General features: G+C 35.1%; 1 protein-coding gene across 1 annotated transcript in view; it reads right to left on the bottom strand.

Moving 5' to 3' along the window:
- Nucleotides 1–1,718: 1,718 nt before the first annotated feature.
- The window catches only part of LOC138308141 (retinal guanylyl cyclase 2-like), a 57,358-nt gene continuing 35,063 nt past the window's right edge, over nt 1,719–24,013 (bottom strand). Inside the window, exons 9-18 of the mRNA XM_069249082.1 lie at nt 22,969–23,118; nt 17,562–17,733; nt 16,433–16,573; nt 15,649–15,841; nt 14,660–14,834; nt 11,993–12,091; nt 8,723–8,814; nt 7,539–7,621; nt 7,327–7,341; nt 1,719–2,294 (exon numbers count right to left, since the gene is read on the bottom strand). Coding sequence (XP_069105183.1) covers nt 1,982–2,294; nt 7,327–7,341; nt 7,539–7,621; nt 8,723–8,814; nt 11,993–12,091; nt 14,660–14,834; nt 15,649–15,841; nt 16,433–16,573; nt 17,562–17,733; nt 22,969–23,118 — 1,433 coding nt within the window. The 3' untranslated portion in view covers nt 1,719–1,981. The remainder of the gene's footprint in view (nt 2,295–7,326; nt 7,342–7,538; nt 7,622–8,722; nt 8,815–11,992; nt 12,092–14,659; nt 14,835–15,648; nt 15,842–16,432; nt 16,574–17,561; nt 17,734–22,968; nt 23,119–24,013) is intronic.

Genomic DNA, 24,013 nt, shown 5'->3' on the forward strand with positions numbered 1-24,013 from the left:
GTGACAGCTTGTAGGATATTGTCAGATCCTCTATTGAACGGAGTGGTTATAAGGATCTGTGTTTTAATCAGATTGCATTGTATATAGTATGTATCACAAGGGCATAGATCACATGATTCAAACACATATAATAATAGACTGTACATATACTCGTCGTAACAATAGAAACAATAGGTCATATTAGTCGTGATAAAGAATGAACACAAGGGCGAGTACCTTATAGTAACAATAGAAACAATATGTCATATAAGTCGTGATAAAGAATGAACACAAGGGCGAGTACCTTATAGTAACAATAGAAACAATATGTCATATAAGTCGGGATAAAGAATGAACACAAGGGCGAGTACCTTATTGTAACAATAGAAATAATAGGTCATATTAGTCATGATAAAATAATGAATACTAGAAATAATAGGTCGTTATACTACAATGAATATTAGGAATCGTCCCTAATAGTAACAATAGAAATAATAGGTCATATTAGTCATGATAAAACAATGAATACTAGAAATAATAGGTCGTTATACTACAATGAATATTAGGAATCGTCCCTAATAGTAACAATAGAAATAATGGGTCATATTAGTCATGATAAAACAATGAATACTAGAAATAATAGGTCGTTATACTACAATGAATATTAGGAATCGTCCCTAATAGTAACAATAGAAATAATGGGTCATATTAGTCATGATAAAACAATGAATACTAGAAATAAAAGGTCGTTATATTACAATGAATATTAGGAATCGTCCCTAATAGTAACAATAGAAATAATGGGTCATATTAGTCATGATAAAATAATGAATACTAGAAATAAAAGGTCGTTATACTACAATGAATATTAGGAATCGTCCCTAATAGTAACAATAGAAATAATGGGTCATATTAGTCATGATAAAATAATGAATACTAGAAATAATAGGTCGTTATATTACAATGAATATTAGGAATCGTCCCTAATAGTAACAATAGAAACAATAGGTCATATTAGTCATGATAAAATGATGAATGCACGGGCTCGTCCCTTGTAGTAACACTGTAATAGATGTACAATGGGTCACACTAGTCGTAACAATAGAAACTATGTACATCAGATCACACTTGTAGTAACAAAGGTACAAAAATACAATATTTTTACCATGGGGATGATGATGTATATTGGAATGCAAAAGGTATAAATATACAACTATGCCATCGTCAGGTATGATCTATTAACGACAATGAAAAGTGCTATAAAATTATAACAATTATTTGTTTAACCTGTCAATAATTTAAAATATTTTCGTTCTATACATTCATTAATGTGTACTACAGACAATGTCGGCGCACCTAATCATGACACCTTAGTTAAAACTACGTTCTGCAGAAAAAAACCACACAGAGCTTCTTAAGGTTTTGCTGCTACTTCATTTGAAATTGCAATTTCCATTAAGATATGATAGAGCCTGTTTACGTATGAATAGAGTGTGATAAAATAATTAATTAAATCTATACATCAGTGCGCCTCGACACAGATTGGTATATTCTGATGAAATGGAATCCTCTTTGTCGTGATATGTATTTCATTCTATTTACAAATAATTGAAGATTATTAGACTAATATAATGTAATGAAATTATATGTAAAACAAGACCTAGTGACACAACATTATAAAATAAAGGGATGTTACCAAGACATGTATTAACCTATCGCATTTCATTGTGCTGGGATGATCTACAGAAATATTAATTTATAAGTATAGACCAATGGTACCGTGTAATCGGTTAGTTTTGTGTTGGTGACATATTCGGAATTTCAAAGAATATAGCATAGACCGCAAAAGTCGAACCTGGATTATTGAAAAATGGATGAATTATATATTCTGATGTGACCAAAATAGCGAACTTTGAATTATGTAAAATGTCCCAATAATAGGTTATACGATACTTGATAATGATATCACCGTGCCAAACCTATCATATGCCGTGGTATGTCGTCATACCTTGGCGACAGGGGTTATCGCCTCTGTTGAATTGCTTTGATTGTTTCCAGTTATACAAATATCACAGTTCACCTGTATCCTGTTAGGCTTGGCAGGCCCACCTTTCGGATTGTCGTTACTGTCATACGCGTGCGGGTCGTGTTTAGGGGAGGACTTCGGCTGCTCACAACACGCACACTGCAACTCACTTACAGTTATATTATTGGGCTCAGCCTTCGATGTAGTTTGTGGGGGTCGCGTAGCTGTACCGGTGTCGGCTTGCTTGGTATCATTTTGTAGTTTTTGTGCTTGTAATACCGACGCCAGGCTGCAATGCAAAAATATATAATATTGTAAGAAACGATTCTAACATTGTCGTCATCCATTTGAGGTATATTTAGCATTTGTGTCGTATTTGATCAGTTTTTCGGTATTTGTAGCAGATTAATTTACCGTTCAATATTAAAACCGACAAACATTGTTTTTCATAATATGTCAATTAACATTTTCATATTATTATTATGAGTGAAACACCTTTACTATGCACACAACAGAATGATTAACAGTTTTTTTTTATATTAACGTTATCATTATTCAAAGGAAAAATGGTGCGCGAATGAATTATATTACTGAGTATGAACTGTGTTATAAATTAGAATTTCGGCATTAGTTAATGATGTAAAAAGCAACGTTTTTGCTGATGAGCTGGAATGTCCAATGCTTATAAGAGCATGGTAACTACTGCCCTTCTCATTCTCGTCAGTAACGATAGGAGTCAAATAAAAGAGACAGAGTTTTAACAATTATAGCAAGAGAGACAGATACAGCGATAGTTGCGAGTACTGAAGGATATTCACTATTCAATGTTAACATGAAGAGTTGAGGGGTACAGACAATTGTTAAGGAATATTATAAGTCATAGTAACTTATCAATAAATGTGTTGATGAGTGCGATGTATGTGACCATTTCTGATACAATCTTCTTACACTTTGACACAAAACCGTGTGGGATCCATAAAAGTACATTGGCACGGTTCTATAGCAGTACTTCCCTCAATAGACATGGAATACATGTGAAACATACTCTAACATTTAAACAATGATCCCACGAGAGTCATGTATGGAAACAGCAAAACACTAATAGGGGACTCGCTTAATACAACCTTGCGTTCATAGTTTATAGTTTTAATGTTGTGGCGGTAAATTTTTATTCGTGATTTCTGCGACGTAAAAGTACGTGCTGATTCTCAACGGTGTATCGAGAGACTGGTATTGTATGACGTATGCGGGTTTAGAAACAAAGGTCTGGCAATAGAGGGTAAAGGACAAATTCATAGTGCAATTCCGCTTCATTGACGATTTATTTATTTTTGCTGGTTCTACCGGTATACAAAATTGTATCTACATTTCTAAAGAGCTTTTTAAATACGAAGTTCAAATATTAATATAATTTGTGTTGGATCTATTTAATATGTACATACATCTAATATGAAACTTATAGTTTAGGTTCAGTAAGTCAACAGTTTTCCATTCGAAATCTGTTGTTTCTTCCAAACCAGACGTAAGCTCACAATAAATGGTGGTTAATCGTGTATATATATGTCTAATTAACAGACAAAGTCATATTAAATTATTTGTTTTGCTTTTGTTAAATGCCAAATCATTACTTCATTCCATTTAGGATATAGTGCCACGGAATTTTTTCGGGATGCAAATAATTATTTTTGATATGTTTAACTTGAAATAAAATTAAAAGCTCAAACTTTTCAATGGTGGTTATGGTGTAAAGTAAGTAACTTTTGTAACTGAAGAAAAATACTTAATCGTCTGCTCTTGTTTTTGATAGTGAATAAATACCATTTGTCAGCGGTGGAGCATCTTTAACTAATGCATTACATTATACTAAACATCACTTGTTTAGTTATCTAAAAGATGGATACGGTGTTTACATTAGGAATTTTATACTGTGGATTAATTTGGAAAAAAATGAAGCATTTATTTCATTTAAACCCATCTATATATCTACTCATATATATACTCAGAATCAGCTATATATCTACTTATATGATAAATTTAAGGGAAAATCCTTACGGACGAAATCTATAAGAAATAAAAACAATAACGACTTATTGTTTTTATCTACTTATATATATACTCAGAATCAGCTCTATATATCTACTCATATATATACTCAGAATCAGCTATATAACTACTCATATATATATACTCAGAATCAGCTCTATATATCTACTCATATATATACTCAGAATCAGCTATATAACTAATCATATATATACTCAGAATCACCTATATAACTACTTATATATCGTTGCGTTGCGCCATATTTGATTTATTTATCGGTCTTTGTTATACACTCGTTAACATTTTAAGTTTTTGGATATTTAAGAATCTCCTCTCCCACAATATTACAAATACGTTGCTACCTACAACACTGAATACGATGAACGGTGTAGTAACGACAATATATAACATATACACAATATAAACTCTTCACCAGCACAAGGGTAAACAGATAATATGCATGAAATAGATACAGTGTGGTATTTGTTTGCAGAAAATGTAGCAGAATGTCTGTAGAGGAAAAAGTGTTCATATAACAGGTTTCGTATACATCCGCCTTAAGAAGCATGGTTTAAGGGAGATATCCACACGATATGGGATACTAAAAATACTCTTACAGGTACAAAGGAAGATAGAAATGTCGGACACTATTCCGTCTTTGCATATTACAGAATTAGCTCCCTTGCGGGTAGGTATCGATTGTTACGTCATTATTTTGTGAGCGCAATTTACATCGTTTTCTCCGAAATGTATGACGTTACGCTCGCAAACACAGGACGTCACAATATATACCTACCCGCAAGGGTAGATAACTCTGTAATATGCAAATACAGAATAGGTCAGGGGGATTATAGGCATACTCTTATGGAGACAAATTAAGATTTAGAGGCACCATTGTTAAGAATTGGAGGCACAAAAGAGGTAAGAAATTTAGACATAGTTAGAGATTTGAAGCTCGCACGTAAGGAAATATACATGTAGTAACAGATGCGATTATAAATAATATTTTTTACATAGAGATAGACACAATGGTAAACTATAAATACATGTATACTCTTTAAGTGGTATACACTCAAGCATATTTGACACATCCTCCTGAAGAGATGTAGACACGATTACAAATGTCACTTTATACAGAAATAGTCTCTTTGGAGATATAGACAAAGAGAGAGATTTGAAACACCATCTCAACGAGGATATATACCAGGGAAATTAGGAGCGTCAGCTTAGACATGTAGGTACATTTTGTCCACTTTTTGATTTCAAACACAACGTAAATATATATATATATAATTCCATTTTGCTTGTTACGAGTATTTTCATTGGCTTACAAATTACTTTATCAGCCCATAAAGAAAAAAATGGCGTCGCCGTTTGTTATGTTGCTTCTGATTGGCTGAGATGACGGCGCAATGATTTCATAGACAAACGAGTCCCAAAATAAATTTTGAATATTGAAGAGATTATCGTTAGTAAATTGAATTATAAGGATTAATTTGAATAGATATTTAATGTTATGGAGATATAACACAAAAATCTGAGTGTACTCTCATCATAAACCATTTCGCGGCTTATTTAGAGTACACTCAGATTTTTGTGTTATATCTCCATAACATAAAAATATATTCAAATTGATCCGTAAATATATGATACGGAATTAAGGAATATACTTTCGTATTTTATGAATAAGTTGGTTAAGCAGAGATCATATATCAGAAATACCGCCTTATATAATTATAGGATTTTAAATTCATGTTACACATTTCTTTACAGTAGTTCATTTTTCGTCAAAAAGTGGAAGTATTGACAAGAGTAGGGATTGACAGTTGTGCAGAGGGACACCGGTGCTTCAGTGTTAGTACTGGTACAGAGGAACACTAAGTATCAGAACTAGTGCGAGGGACCACTTCAGTATCAGAACTAGTGCGAGGGACCACTTCAGTATCAGAACTAGTACGAGGGACCACTTCAGTATCAGAAATAGTGCGAGGGACCACTTCAGTATCAGAACTAGTGCAAGGGACCACTTCAGTATCAGAATTAGCGCGAGGAACCACTTCAGTATCAGAACTAGTGCGAGGGACCACTTCAGTATCAGAACTAGCGCGAGGGACCACTTCAGTATCAGAACTAGTGCGAGGAACCACTTCAGTATCAGAACTAGTGCGAGGAACTACTTCATTATCAGAACTAGTGCGAGGTACCACTTCAGTATCAGAACTAGTGCGAGGGACCACTTCAGTATCAGAACTAGTGCGAGGGACCACTTCAGTATAAGAACTAGTGCGAGGAACCACTTCATTATCAGAACTAGTGCGAGGTACCACTTCAGTATCAGAACTAGTGCGAGGGATCACTTCAGTATCAGAACTAGTGCGAGGGACCACACTTCAGTATCAGAACTAGTGCGAGGGACCACTTCAGTATCAGAACTAGTGCGAGGAACCACTTCAGTATCAGAACTAGTGCGAGGAACCACTTCAGTATCAGAACTAGTGCGAGGGACCACTTCAGTATCAGAACTAGTGCGAGGGACCACTTCAGTATCAGAACTAGTGCGAGGGACCACTTCAGTATCAGAACTAGTGCGAGGGATCACTTCAGTATCAGAACTAGTGCGAGGGATCACTTCAGAATTCGAACTAGTGCGAGGGACCACTTCAGTATCAGAACTAGTGCGAGGGACCACTTCAGTATCAGAACTAGTGCGAGGGACCACTTCAGTATCAGAACTAGTGCGAGGGACCACTTCAGTATCAGAACTAGTGCGAGGGACCACTTCAGTATCAGAACTAGTGCGAGGGACCACTTCAGTATCAGAACTAGTGCGAGGGACCACTTCAGTATCAGAACTAGTACGAGGGACCACTTCAGTATCAGAACTAGTGCGAGGGACCACTTCAGTATCAGAACTAGTGCGAGGGACCACTTCAGTATCAGAACTAGTGCGAGGGACCACTTCAGTATCAGAACTAGTGCGAGGGATCACTTCGGTATCAGAACTAGTGCGAGGGATCACTTCAGTATCAGAACTAGTGCGAGGGATCACTTCAGTATCAGAACTAGTGCGAGGGATCACTTCAGAATCAGAACTAGTGCGAGGAACCACTTCAGTATCAGAACTAGTGCGAGGGACCACTTCAGAATTCGAACTAGTGCGAGGGATCACTTCAGAATTCGAACTAGTGCAACGGAAAACTTCGATGTCAGAACAGTACAGAGGAAAAACTTCAGACTGAGCAATAAGTGTAGAGGAACATTTCAGTATTACAGCTTACCCGTGGTTGTTCTCGCTGTATAAAAGTAATAAAACACCATTAAAATATTGTTATTGTGTATTGAATTATTCTTGTGAATACAGGAATGGAAAAAAAGTAATTCTAGAAGTCTAACAACATCTTATTTAAGGGTGATTTTGGATAGCTTATATTTAATTTCGCATTTATTCAGTTAACTTCCTGAAATAAGCATCCATTGACTGCCAACTTACTCGTTTAGCGGCGGGGGCTCCGGTAGGGGCTTAGTAAATCCATCTTTTCCTACAAGCCAATATGTCTTCGCTAGCCCTTTTCCCTGTAAAAACACAAATAATGCCGAGTCTAGCCTGGAGGATGAATAAAAGCGATGAAAATAAACACCGTATATGACTATTTTCCTTTCTTGTTTGAAAGTCAAATTATTATATGGATGACATTTATTTTTGAAGTGTTGGCCCTACAGGTAGGGCGTTAGAATTGTACCTGCTGCCCCTATTGCATGATCGTAAAAGGCGACTAAATTTAGGATCTTATCTTTTCTTTTCTTCCTAACTGACTTTGTCTTTCCTAATGCCTCCCTTGGCACCGCCTCACTTTTGGCCTTGAGTTGAGCGTTCGCCCCTGTGAGGAAGGCTCTGGGTTCTGTCCCCTGGCCGAGACACACCAAAGTCTATAAAAGTGGTAGTTTCTGCTCCTGCTTAGCGCTCAGTACACAGGGAGTGGGACGACTGGTTCGCCCGTTGTCAGTATAATGTGACCGGGTGGAGTGTGTTGCTTGGTGTCTTCGGCGGCATGCTTCAGTGATATAGCACTATAAAAAGGGCAACAGTTCCACTATACAAGAAGACAAAAAAAATATACCGCAGTCTCCCAAAACACGCACCTCGCACAACATACAAGCAACACACCGCATGCATGGGAGGCCGTCCTTACATGACCATAGCTGTTAATAGGACGTTAATTAATCAAACAAACAAACAAACAAACAAAATGAAGTGTTTGCTATTTCTTCAATTTGTACCAATTTTACTAATAGTATAGAAAAACATCTGACATTTAAAAGAAATGTTATTAATCTATTTCTCTTTGACATTTTTATGCATTTTCACAAAACATTGTTTCGCTGGCAATACCTTTGTCGCTGGCAATACATTGAAGCTTGCAATACCTTTTTCGCTGACAGACAATACATTGGCGCTGGTAATATATTGTCGCTAGTAATACCATTGTCGTGGCAATACCATTGTCGCTAACAATACAATGTCGTTGGCAACACCATTGTTGTGACAATACATTGTCGCTGACAATCCCATTGTCACTGAAAATACCATTGTCGCTGACAACATTTCCTTCCCACTCAATGACATCTGAGCGCCACTCAATTATTTCTGAGTCCCACCCACTGACTTTTTAGTACCTTAAGTTCCACCTCGCCTCGATATTCTAACTGGTATCCTCCCAGGTCATCTAGTACTGTCTTAGTGGGCAGACTGATGTGTATCCGGAAGGCTGCAACATGTTACATATTTATGTATGGATTAGTGTATATCATTGACAAAATCAAAACTGATGGAACAAATTAACACCGTAGAGGTATTCGAGTAAATAGTTCTTGAATATTTAGTTGTAAACTTGGTCAGGGCTACAATTACGTCTCTTTAAACAAGGTGTTTGTATATGTTTTTGATACGCTAATATGGCTTTCAAAAGAGGTATTGATTTAACATGGTTTTAAAATGCAGGCAGGGGAAAGATTAAAATTTTGGAAAACTCTCTACAACTCTCATTGTAAAAAACAACTGTGGGAAACGATGCATTTAATAATTGACTTTCTACATTACTTGCGCAATACATACATCCCCCTACGCCACAATACTTACGTATTGTAATATGTTACTTTCTGCAGTTGAGTTTTATTGCTATGTATTAACTTAAATATAACATTGTTGCTTGATTCACATATTATAGAGATATGGAATGAGTGATACTTTTGTGTACATTTAACGAAAGTGTAATGGCTGTAAAGATGTTATGGAAAATGCTTTATTTTGCGATAACATGTTAATTCTTTTATCATCAGATATTAATGCCTTTAGCACATTGTACAAACAACAACCTATCTTCTCTGTCCCTATATATATCAATTACATAAAAAAATGATCACACCTGGATGCCTTTCACAACAAATGCCTCTTTTGAGTGTTAGCTTCATTAGCATTAGGAAAAATCATAGGATGTCGTGCGTTGTAGCCTATTGTGCTTAGTTATCAAATAGTATAAATTTTAACGTAACATGTTAATTATTTTACGGTCTCGCTAATCAATACCAAAGCGCTACTCTCTTGTTTAAAGGACTACCTGATGTGTCGTTATATCAGATAGAGGGTACCCTTCGTATGGGTGTTGGGTAAAAAATTGACTTAATTAACGGCAACACAAGGACACGGCTTGCTTTAACACGATTCAGGAATCAAATATCAATACGACCTGAGATGATGATGTAATAAAAGCACGATCGCTATCCCGCACATTAATCTAATACTTAGTCACAAGAAACATCTAGTCCCTGCAGATTTGTCACAGTGAAAAAACAACTTCTAAACTAAACAATACAAAAACAAACAAACAAACAAACCAAAAACGAAGAAAAAAAGAAAGAAACAAACAATTTAGACTCTCTATAGAATATCTTAAGACTCGTGTGCCTGAGCTGTTCAATCTGTCGTGAGAACAAATGTAACCCCAGTCACGCACCGCTATACTGTCAGATTCATAAGTGGCTTTGTTAGCATAGACAGATTGATTTAACACGATTCAGGGATCGGCTATCGATACAGTTTTATATAATTACGTAATTAGAATTACTGTGTTGAAGGCCACTTTGCTATCACATACAGTGAAATTGTATGTTTATTGTATTTGTGTCGACTTGTAGTTTATGTTGGTAAATATATTATTATCATTACATAGGGCATTAGACATACATTAGACAATGATTCTGTGTTCACTGTTGGAATGATTTATTTGTCTTATATTTACAACTCACTTCCGATAATTCCTTTCCTACATACATAAGTTTGTAAGGGCACAAAGTGTGTAATGTCATGTTTTATATCAATTTCCCTTACTCCTTGAAAAAGTTTCAGACTTTGTTAGTAAAGCTATTGTCGAAAGTATGCTAGAGTTAATGTCGCGAGACTCTGCAATTGTCCAAATCACTGAATTTATAACAGATGTTCCAAGATAGCTTTAGAAAAATATGTGCCAAACTGATATTCTCAAGTATAATATCATGTTCAATTATCTGAAGAGGTATACTCAGGTATTATTGTAGAGATAAAGAAGCTTATCTCCCAATTACTGTTTACTCATAAACTGACACACCAATAACATGCATCAGTGTGTAGCCAAGTGTTTGATTATGTAAGGCAGTATTACCTCTTATCAACCAAACGTCATATCAAAGTTTTACCGAAATGAATGAGTATGTTTCATTGTAATTGAAATGCTACTGGCTTATTTTTTTCTTATTAATGAGATTTACATGCATCAGCTCTCAATGCTCTTAAAGCTTCCGCGATGAACCCCATAGCAAGGGTTTTGTATTTGCATAAATATTATTCGATCTGTGTAATTAATTTAATGAAAATCACACATGAAAGCCTTTTGATATCGAATTGAGAAGGACTGGGGCGGTGACATCAAAGGTGTGTACATATACCACAAATTGTAACTTATCATGTATGTGCAGGTGCCAGATCGTGTCAACAAAAGCACTGAATCTCATTGAAATATATAATGAAAATGTATACACTTATACTACACGTACTGCTGCCATAGATACACTACCATAGACTATGTAGGTTACAGCTGCTCTGTAAGTTAAACATTGTGTTGTTTTCACGAGTCACGGTCCGTGATTTGGGCCTAAAACTTAAAATTTCATCAAATCAAATTGTTGCAACTAGGCTTCAGGGATCTATAGAATTTAACAACTACTTAATGTATCACGGATTATTTCTCGACCATAGCGATGACCCCGCAAAAATAAATGGCTACACTATCTATAACAATTTCTTGAGAAAATCTATACAACTCTGCTCTTATAAACTCTCAGTTGTTGTGACATGTGAATCTACTTTTATATCTGTGAAAGTACATATCTTATGTTTTTAATGAATCTGACTGCACCCCCAGATAAACTAAACACATTATCCTCTTTGAGAAAAGCCGTTCATTTACCGAGTTTTAATACACTGACAGCTTCCTGTGGGAAACTATTTGTTTTAAGCTTATTGAGATAAACTGTACTCTTCTGCATGGTAAATTATTCGTGTACTGCTGAGTTTAAATAATCACTGTATGAAGTTAATACTTACCGCTCTCTGAGTTTAAATAATAACTCTGTGACGTGAATACTTACCGCTCCCTGAGTTTAAATTATAACTCTGTGACGTGAATACTTACCGCTCCCTGAGTTTAAATTATAACTCTATGACGTGAATACTTACCGCTCCCTGAGTTTAAATAATAACTCTGTGACGTGAATACTTACCGCTCCCTGAATTTAGATAATAACTCTGTGACGTGAATACTTACCGCTCCCTGAGTTTAAATAATAACTCTGTGACGTGAATACTTACCGCTCCCTGAGTTTAAATAATAACTCTGTGACGTGATTACTTACCGCTCCCTGTCGACTCCATCCTAGAAGCGGTATTGACAGTATCTCCGAATAAACAGTAACGAGGCATGGTCAGTCCTACTACACCGGCCACACACGATCCTACACAGAGAACAGGGTCATCATATGACTAAACTTTTAACCACAATCTTTAAATGACGTTAATTTGTGATAACAAGATTCAATTATATTACAATAACAACTGGTAAACATGTATTACATTGTTATCGGACAGATTCGTACATTATGCTACTTTCAATTTATTTCATCCGTGATTTGGCAATACCTCAATGTTTCATGCATAAAATACCATATATAAATTCAATGAAATCAGTTCTTTGTCAGATTCTAGTGGTGTAATATCTGTAAACGACCATCAGCTCTTTAGCGTATTTTCAATCAAAATTGGTTTATCACAAAATAGAAAAACAAAATGAATACATGTGCTAACAGAACCTTAAAATATCTAATATTACAGGACACGAGTATTATAGCTTTATCAATAACATGTCAGAATAAAACATATATTACTTTCTATAACGTTTGTAAGGTTGTATGCAGATTGTTACAAAAACGTTCGGCAAGGTTTCTGACTATGACATGTTGTGTGTGACGTATTATGGGATGTTAAACCAACCAGATTATTCGCTGTCGGATTGTGCGGTTCTGTGTTTATACACATGTTCAAAATGTTAAGATGCGTTCGATTAAAACGTCACCATATACACTTCAGCTAAAGACCGAGATAGATTTAGCCGGAGACAGACAATTTCTCCACAGGCAAATCCTGAAATGCAATGCGAAATGGGGAGAGACAGACGATATTCTTTGGTTTGCGTAATGGAGTTACATCCATTCAATTCAAAGGATGTGTTTCGTCTGGTAGCAAGCACGTGCCTTGAGGCAGCAGGAATGAAGTGACCTAGTCGTTCGTTACTTTTCCGAACTCGTTATACACACATACACCATCATATAAATATCTTAGAAAGACATGACGATGGCAGATAATGTTGTTAACGACTGGATCTGTTAATCGATGGCTTTGTAAAAAGAGGCTTAATTTTACTTACGGCTTTAAATACGTAGAAACAACAATAACATCAAAGTTCTAAATCTAGCTTAAAACAGATACTGTGTATACATACGCCATTGAATTCCCTGGCTTGTTTTCATTGTCATCAATATGCCTAATGGTGTCTTATCCTGTGCCAAAACTCCCCCATTCTTTATATTTATTTCAATAAATAACACTGTTGCTATACATTTAAAAATCTTCTGTTAAAGTTTCGAAGATTCTTTCTAGGTCACAGTTGTCGTCATCTTAACACTTTCTTTATATATGACAAATTTTCGTCTGAGATAAATCCGCTCCATCAATCACAACATTCTACGAACAGTTATGTGTACAGCTATACGTGTATATCTGTGTTGTTAAAGATGCTCAATCGCCGACAGAGCTTAAATGAAATTCATTATTTGAACAATAATTGGCGTATAATCGTATATATATATGTCTAATTAAAACAAAAAAATGACATAAAATAATTGATTTTGCCTTTTTTGCATGCACAATCAGTACTTCATTCAATATAGGATACAGTGCCATGGAATTTTTTCGGGATGCATTAAATTATTTTTCATATTTCTAACTTGAAGTAAAATTAGAAGCTCAAACTTTCCAAATGGTAGTAAAAGTGTAAAGTATGTAACTTTTGTAACTGAAGAAAAATACTGAATCGTCTGCTCCTGTTTTTGATTGTGAAAAAATACCATTTGTCAGCGGTGGAGCATCTTTAATGGTTATAATCATTCTGTGATATGCTCAAGTATTGATGAACAGCTATACATGTATATCTGTGATGTCAGTGGTTCTAATCATTCTGTGATATGCTCAAGTATTGATGTACAGTTTTACATGTATATCTGTGATGTCAGTGGTTCTAATTTTTCTGTGATATGCTCAGGTTTTAATGTACAGCTATACATGTATATCTGTGATGTCAGTGGTTCTAATCATTCTGTGATATGCTCAGGTATTGTACAGCTATACATGTATATTTGTGATGTCAGTGGTTCTAATTTTTCTGTGATATGCTCAGGTATTGTTGTACAGCTATACATGTATATCTGTGATGTCAGTGGTTCTAATTTTTCTGTGATATGCTCAGGGTTTGATGTACAGCTATACACGTATATCTGTGATGTCAGTGGTTCTAATCATTCTGAGATATACTTAGGTATTGATGTACAGCTATGATGATAATGGTTCTAATCATTCTGTGGTATGCCAAGGTATTGATGTACAGCTATGATGATAATGGTTCTAATTAGTCTGTGATATATATATATACGGCTCTATATAACCGTAAATATAGGGACGTAAGAATAAAACAAACAAACAAAAACGAACCCTCTTCAACATTATATAGTTATATATATTATAGTTATTCCAATGTTTTAAGATTTTGAGGCATATGTCTATTTCGCCACAAAACTGTCCTTACACTACGATCACCACAATTATCCCAATCAACAAATTAGTGTGAGCTATTTATAAGCCATTATATCATCAACATATTACTACAGAATATATCAAAAATACGTGTCATTCTTTCAAATTACCATATAACATTTCACATGATTTTTCAATATCATATAAGAAATATCAACCTGTATGTAGACCGATTCTCAGTCTTAAAGGCACTTCCGGCATATGGCGTATTTTAAAAGTGCCACAAATGCTGAGCAGATCGAGAGCCATGGTGCCAATTTCCCCTGCATGTCTGTTCTCATTCCTCACAGGAAGTCCACTTACTACCATGTAAGCGTCTCCTATTGTCTCAACCTGAAGGCAACAAACATATTTTATAAGCACTCCCTAAACCCGGTCATATTATACTGACAACGAGCAAACCAGTCGTTCCACTCCCTTTATGCTGAATAATAATCAGGATCTAGACTGGCCACCAGTCTCTACAATATTAAAAAAAAACACTTAAATTTGGCCTGATAATTATTGTTTCGATGATATGTCTGTTTACAAGTTTCCAAGTGGTAGGTGGTATTGCGGGAGAGTGTCAAGAACAAAGTCAAATCAGGAAAATAGATAAAATCCCAAATCTAGGCGTTTGTTAAGATCATACAATTGAGTAGTTTTTAAACTAATTTTGGGTAGTACTATTGAAAATACTCCATCGCCGACGGAGAATAAACAATATTTATCATTTGAACAATAATCATGTACATATATGTCTACTCAACTTGTTCTGCTTTTGTTGTCTGCTAAGTCATTTCTCATGTTATATAGTATATAATGCCACGGATGTTTTCGCATTTTTACCTCATTATGTTTTCGCATTCAGTTTATTGTTCTAGATATTTTTATTCTGATGTAGAATAAGACTTTTCGATGAGGATGCGTTAAGTTTTTTTTTGAAACTGAATAAAAATAGTATTACGCCTGCTCCTCTTTTAAAACATTGAATTATCTTTCGTCGTATCCCTCTTATTTCCTACCTGCAGGGATAATGGTTATGGAATTTGTATTGGTCCACATTCAATAAGTTATGTTTTATCAAACTAAAAACTTAATTGTTTCCTAGATTAAATGTTTATGTTTACAATCAAATTAATTTATATATGAAATGAGATTACGTTACCTTATATACATCATAGTTGTCTATGCAGGCATCAAATGCCGTATACAGATCATTTAGGAGGTCAACAACTTGCATAGGGGTACTCATAGCAGAGATGGTGGTGAAGCCCACGACGTCGCTAAAGTAGATTGTCACTTCCTCAAACTCCTCCGCATTTATTTTTTGTCCACTCTTCAGACTCTCTGCCACCACGCTGTAACAAAAACCAGAGAGTGTAACGGAATGTCCAAAACTGATAGAACAGACGATATACGTAATAAACTATAACACAAGTTATGGTATATTAATTTACAAATGAAAGTCTTTCTTCAGCAACCGTGTAAATAATGGTAAACAAATATAAACAGAAGTATAATGATCTGTACAATACATTGTGAGAAATATCGTATTACTAATTACATAATACATGAATAAATGGTATAGATCAAATAAGATCTTTATGACGACGAAACAGTTTATGAGGGAAGGTTTAGGTTCTGTCCACTAGCCGAGACACCATAGTCTATAAAAATGGCAGTTTGCGATCCTGCTTAGCGCTCAGCATAAGGGGAATGGGACGACTAGTTCACAGTTGTCAGTAGTATGTCACCGAGTCGTGTGTGTAGCTTGGTATCTTCGGCGGCATGCTCCAGTGATAAAGCACTATAAAAAGGGCAAGAGTTCCAGTATTCAAGAAGACAATACCAAAATCCCACAGTCTCCCATAACACTTCGCACTTAATACACGCAACACACCGCATACATGTCACTGTTCCCACATTGCTAGCTAGAAGGGAATACTTACGCAGGTAACATCCTATTTAAGAGGACGTCTGTTTTCTTCTTCTCCTCCTCTAACTGTACCGTTCTCTCCTTGACAATGTCTTCAAGGTCGTTGGAATATTTCTCTAACATACGGAACATGGAGTCGACAATGTTCATCTTCCTGATAACGAAAACAGAATAAAATTAGCCACGTGTATCCACTATTTATAAAATTGGAAGAAAATATCAGTTATCAACGGCACCTTTTTTAATACCTGTCTATACATTTAGCATATTCCTGCATTTGTCAGAGTTATCTCCCTTGCGGAAAATATCGATTATGACGTAATTATTTTGCGAACAAAATTCACGTTGTTTTCTCCGAAACTATTACGTTTTAAGCACGCAAACACAATACGTCACAATCAATGCCTACATACACTGGTAGATAACTTGTGAATGTTCATTAAATAGACATTAGAACTTAACGTACACGTTATATGATAATTTGTTTTCACGATAAGCATGGATGTTTCGAGACATAACATGTTTTTCCAAGTAATCGGTGAATATTTCAGTGATGACCGTTCTAAAATTTGAACAAAATAAGGTTCAATAAGGAGGTTATTTCATGTGATGAATATGATAAAACGACAATGTGTGTTAATTGTAACATTTTCAATTCATAAATGCATAAAAATATGACATCGATATACTACAAATTATAGCTTTTCTTGCAGTAAACAACTCATATAGTAAATTTCAGCACGTATATGGTAGTAAATGATGAGAGGGACGAGTAAATATCGGAGAAATAATCCAATTGTTTGTGCCACTGGGGAATGATAAACACATCAAACACCTAAACAGCAGTGTTAGTGTATACGTATCTAATTAACGAACAAATAACCTAAGAAGTCCGTTCTTATGTGTTACAAAATGTGTTTAATCATGGGAAGGCGATAGCTACCACTAACTTATCTGTATAATCACAAAAACATTACCGAAACATAACCAGGGACACGACTATTAATGGCAGCACGCTAATCAGATCCCGCTACTAAACTACAGTCTGTGCCATATTCATATCGGGTAATGATGCGGAAGTAGAAACAATCCTGTGACACATCTACAAATATAGACAGAAATTTGACAGGGATATTACGTACTTCCCACCGGCGATTGATTTGAACTGTTGATAAACATCTTCAATTGATGGCCTCATATCGGGGTTCTCTGCCCAGCATTGCTTCATAAGCTGGATATATTGCGGCTGGGCTGCTTGGGGTGACACAGAAGGCCTGAGTAAGGGCGGAGGCTTGCGAATCTTCTCTATGATCTCTGGCGGAAGATGGATAGACATTAGGTCAGACAGAGTAAAAAGTAAAGCCTAGCCAGATGTCAGTCGCCGATTGTCCAGCCAATTTATATGTTGGAATTAGTCGTCGGCGCCACCGGCAGGTCAGGGGTGCCTATACACTATGGCATAGGTTACAAATAGCCCACAAAATACAATATTCAGGAAAAAATAACCTGGCTAGCTAAAACACCGTAAATGTCTAGAATAGCACACGACGTCTTTGCATTCAATTGTTTTGATATGTTTAATCTGTGATGAATTACTATAGAACGAGATAAATACGTGAAAATATGTACATGTACATGTATTAAACAAACAAAATATAGAATAATTTGTTACATTACTTTGTTCTTTCAGGACAAGGTGGTAGAGTTGGGATGCTATCAACTACCGACCAAGGTCGGTATTTTTTCTCAAGATTTCCGTCTTTTTCCCCTTATAACCTAGCAAACCCTTTAATGACCCTGTTTGCAGAACTTAAAAACCAAACAAACTGAATGTTCATCTAAGGAAATAACCGTAATACGTGCATCTAATATGTTTAAACATTCTAATGTGTGTTTTTGTTTGTGGAATATCCTATCTCTTGGCTAGTTTTTTATGCTTTACTTCATTTTTCGTAATTTCCGAATTCCTCAAGTATATAATAAAATAACACCATTAATTAATGTAAGTAAATAGAACGCCATCGACATGTCAGTATCAATCCGTCATTTAACATACAAGATAAATATGACATGTCTTACCTAACTCTTAACTTATTCAATAAAAGGCTAGTATATTCCATTCAAAATAGGAAATATAGAAATATGGTATGGTAGAGCTAAGAGGTAAACTCGAATCCCATTATTGCTTTCCAACTTCGAAATTCGTATTTTATATCGAACCACATGAATATCCAAACTAATTCGGAATTAGTTTGGATATCCATGTGGTTCGATATAAAATACGCAAACAGATAGTTATGATGGAACTGTGCTCAACATTTAAAATTCTTAACATTAACTATTATTCTTTTTAGTGAACTCATTCACTGAACATGTTGTTATTGAGACAATCAAACCGGACACAACTTACTAACTCTGTTTACGCACTTTCCCCTATGACTTTCTTACCCATCTTTTGTATATTTATGTTATAAAACATAATCCTGTAATATTTATGTGTTAAATATATAGAATAATTATAATGCTGCGCATGCATTGCCAGTATTTTAAAAGCCAACGCGTACAGTAGAATTTGCTTCATTATTATCAACTGTGTTCCTGTAGATAAATTGCGTTGTTGTACATGCCTTCACTGGTCAGAATAAAGTTACAACAATTTCTTAATCATAAAATGTCGAACTTTGTTATCACAGTAAATTATGCTATACTGCAAATCGAATATATTTTCATGGCGTTATTTTGTAATGGTGTTTTATAACAGGGTAATAGCTATACTTATCATAACTTGAATGTGGAAAAAGCAACACATCAGTCACATTGCTAAAAGTACTGGTGGCGATAAGCTTCCGTATATAACTGCAGGCAGACAGTCTGTCGAGGGGATGTGCGGTCTTAAATAGTGTTGGATATAAAGGTCACCCCAACATGTACGTCTGTGGGGAATCAAATCTAACCGCAGGGTGATGGATCTCTAACATTTGTATTACATTTTATCCCTCTGATGGCCCCCAGACATCAAAAACATTAAGTTTAGTCTAATGATGTTCGCCGATTCGCATTTTGATGATAACAAAATGGCCATATCACCAATCACATTTCACAAGAATATCGAGTTTGGTTACATTCATGGCATCAAATTCATTTCTCCATGCATGGAGATTTAATAAAAAAAAACAACAACATCAGTTTTATTGAACGGCTCACCGTTTTCATTTTACCCCCCAGAATCGAAAACAAAGCATGCGTAAAATTGGTTGTGAAGCTTATTGTAACCTGACCAGAGTTTGACACTGACGCTTAAAAGAGGTTTCATACTAACTCTTGACAAACTGACTACATTTGTTTTCTTGTTTTTGTTATTCTGTTTGCATTCCAATTTATCTGACCCTGATTCTGATATGCAATAAGAGTCAAACTGACCATGTAGTCAACTTTAAATCAGATTTTTATTTAGATATAATAAATGCGTGGAAAATTGTGGGGGGTGGATACAAATGCAATCCACGAAATTACCTAGATATAAGAAAAGAAATCATTTGGGGCAACAGACATATTAAAAACGGGAAATATTCCTTATTGTTTCCAAGTTGGGTTAAAGATAATCTATTAACAATTGACAATGTGATCGATGATTCTGGAAAAATCTGTGAGAAGTACATTTTGAACAAGCTGACCTCGAAACAGAACTGGATGTCACAGCTTATTATGTTGAAAAAATCGATTCCAAAATGGTGGTTACAGGAACTCCAATCTAATTCTTCTATTAATACAACAATCACGCATGATGCTTTGAAATTGCAAATAACGACTAAGAGTAGACAGTGTATTCCTCTTGAAAAGTTTACCAATAAAGTAATTTATGACTTATTAGTAAAGAATAAGAAAATTAAAGCACATACATTTAATTTTTGGAAAAATAAATTTGAATTGTCAAGCGATACTCAATTAAAAACAAGCCTCAACTTTAGTTTTCACTCTTTGGATGAGAATAAATTAAAAGTCTTTAGGTGGAAACTTTTCATGTGTATACTACCCTGTAAAAAATTACTGTACAAATGGAAAATAGAATCCAATCCTTTGTGTACTACATGTCAGGTAACGGAGGATTACGATCATTTCTTTATTTTATGTGAACATGTTAAAAGATTCTGGGAAAAAGTCAATGAAACGTTTAAGAAAATTAAAATTGGAAGGAACTTTGCAAATATCAAATATATTATTACCGGCTATAAAACGGAATCGCCAGTATATGAAGATTTAAATGTCCTAGTATCGATTATATATTTTTCTGTTTATAAAACATACTACGTTAGTGAAAAAAGAACGAAGGAAATTGACATTTTTAGGGTATTAAAAAACGAATTGAAAATGTATAGCGATGTAAGGAAAATTAGACATTTGCCAAGCAACACATGCATAAATAACTTTTTATATGCGTGTAATGATACCTTGTAAATTAACTTCTTTGAATTATCTAATTTGCATGTACATGTTTGTAATAATATCATGCAAAATATGGCAATTAGTATTCATACTTGAAAAAGGTTTTTTTTTTTTACTTTCTATGTATAAGATTTGAGTGTCGTAGCCTTTTTCCTTTTATATGGACTGTTTTGGTGGAATATAGGGCAATGACACTTGATGTATACCTGTACAAATGAAGATTGTGTGCGCATGAAATCAATTTTGTTAAGTATAATTGTATGTAATGTTTTTGGTTCATGACTCGCTCAGAAATTAAATACAGTGTATTTGAAACAATGGCGAAAAAAGATAATAATAATAAAAAAAATGCACTATGATGACACTGAAAGAAGAATATCTTTAGCAAATATGGAAAAAGTGAGACAATGGATATTTACAACAATTAAAAAAAATTACTCAAACAATATATAAATATTCACATTTCTTCTCTCCGCATGATTGTATTATACTTGAATATTAGCGTAATGTGAGTCCTTGTAAGAAAGATGATGACTTCATGACTCTCACATAGCTTACTTTAGCTTTCGCACTTGATCTAGCCTGTCTCTCATTTCTCTACTCACTCCCTTTACCGGATATACTCACTCCCTTTACCGGATATACTCACTCCCTTTACCGGATATTCTATTTTTCTCTAAGCTTTCTCGCTCATCTACATTAGTTCTACTTGCCACGCGCCCACGACTGTCTCGCCTGCCTCCACATCCTCTCTATTCTCAAACTCCCCCTTCCTGTCTTTTCCCCCTGCTTTTTTTTCTGCTCACTCTCGCTGTCTTTTTTCTCTTACCCTCTCTAGTTCTGTTTTTTTCCTCCCCTTCCCCCTATCGCTTTATGTATTTTCTCTCTCTCACCTTCTCTCTGTATTTCTCTCTATCTTTCTGTATTTGCTCTCCACGTTGCTCCTTACTCTCACTACCCTCCTCTCTATCTCGATTCTCCTCTCTTTCTCTCTATCTCCGTCAGAAATAATTACTGTTAGAAACAATGAGACTTGTTATTGTGAAAGATAAGAAAAAAAATATATATATATATATACATATGCTATATACCATTGTCGCATTGGGACCATATATGCATAGAGAATGACCTTATAGTCCTGAGTGCTAAAAAAAAAAAAAAAAAAAGACCCTGATTCTTTCAAGCATATATTAATTCACGGCAGATTTATAGGAGTATCTAAGCATCAGCACAATGAATACAGAAAAAAATACACTGAAAAGTTTTATACTTAGAATTATTTCCTTTTATTATCATGGATGGTGGAACTAACAAGAGTGCATCCATCATATTCTGGGCATCTATCCAAGGATTAACTTGAATCTGTTTTTTATGATATGGAGATATAAGAACAAAATCAGAGTGTACTTTAAATAAACCGCAAAGTGTTATATCTCCATAACATTAAAACAATCTTTTCAAATTAATCTCTATAATTCAAATAACTAACTCTCTTCAATTTTCGATTTATGTTTAACCTCTTTGTCTATGTAATTATTACGGCGTTATCTCAGCCAATCAGAAATGGCAATACAAACGGCGACGCCATTTTGTTATTTATGGGTTGAAAAAGTAAATTTTAAGGTCATGAAGATGTTCGTTACATGCAAAATTGAATTATATATCAATACTTTCATCTGTTGCGTTACATAACATAAATCGATATTTTCTTGGAAAATTTACCATGTGATGAATATATCCTTGCGAGTAAAACTGTCTCTACACCACTGATTTCTGCTTAACTTTCGACCTAAAATTCGTGGAAGTAGTGCCGCTTACTAAATGTTGATCGTTTCTAGCCAATGTCTATATTGCGAATACACCCATAAAGTAGCGTTCACGTCAGACGGACAATCTACGGATGGACATCTTTGATTTACGGTATCGAAAATAGCCAGAACATTTCAATATTTTTCAAGAACTCGTGATCAAGGAATATATATGCTGCTACTGTGGCTACGGTGATCAAACCGCATAACGATCTGTTCAGTAGAAAAGTTTGTTACATTTTCTATATGTCATTTGACGTATATAGCCACACAAATAATGATACAGAACTAAACTTACCTTCGTCTGTGAGGTCTACCATTCCGAATGGACGCTTTCTGAGTATTACTTCTTGCATGATAAGCGCCATTCCGTACATGTCGCCCTTTTCTGACCCTTTAGAGGCAGGGAATGGGTCTCTGATATGTTCAGGTGCTGTCCATAGAAGATCTGAAAAGCAATGTAGCTGTTTCTTTATCTGGATATTTGTTTGGAAGCAGAAACATTTGTCCAGTAAAGTAACTAACCAATACCCCTGCTACGACAAATTTGAGACCATGGCAATCACAAGACATGCTTGTATTGAAAATAGAAAATAGGACCAACTATATATGCTCACCAATGATCCATTGCTTTGGTCACCATAGCAACAGAATAACATTTGATGTCTTGAAAACTATAACCATTTCGGACAGTATCTACATTTCATCATGAAGTGTAAAATAATAGGCATCCATATGTTACATTATTTGACGAAGTTTGAGAACAATTGATTCACAAAAACTATTTAGTTATTGACCATTTTATACAACATGTAACAAGTAATCACTAGTTAGGGGGCCCAGTGGCCGAGTGATTAAGATGTCTCGACATATTACCACAAGCCCTCAACCTCTGGGTCGCGAGTTCGTATCCCGAGTGGGGCAGTTGCTAGGTACTGGCCGCTTTATCGGTGGTTTTTCTCCGGGTACTCCGGCTTTCCCCACAACAAACCTAGCACGTCCTTAAATGACCCTTGCTGTTAATAGGACATTAAACTAATAAAATCCTAAATCCCTTGACTATTAAGTTTAAAGTGTTTAATAAATATCTCTTTTGCTATATCGTGAAATTTTCATTCCTTAATAACAAAAATAAAAAGATCATTCGTGAAATTTATTAACTGTTATTCACCACGATTTACTCGTATATCACACTATAATACACATAAAACCAAGCTCATATATCGTAAACAGTGTGTAACCAACAGACCGAACAATAATCTAGACCATTCGTACCTCTATCGATTTTGAATCCTAACCCAAGAAATATGTACTAATTACAAAAGGCAGTGTTGTCTCAGCCA

This window comes from Argopecten irradians, chromosome 14 (genome assembly GCF_041381155.1).
Source record: "Argopecten irradians isolate NY chromosome 14, Ai_NY, whole genome shotgun sequence".
NCBI classification, from domain to species: Eukaryota; Metazoa; Mollusca; class Bivalvia; order Pectinida; family Pectinidae; genus Argopecten; species Argopecten irradians.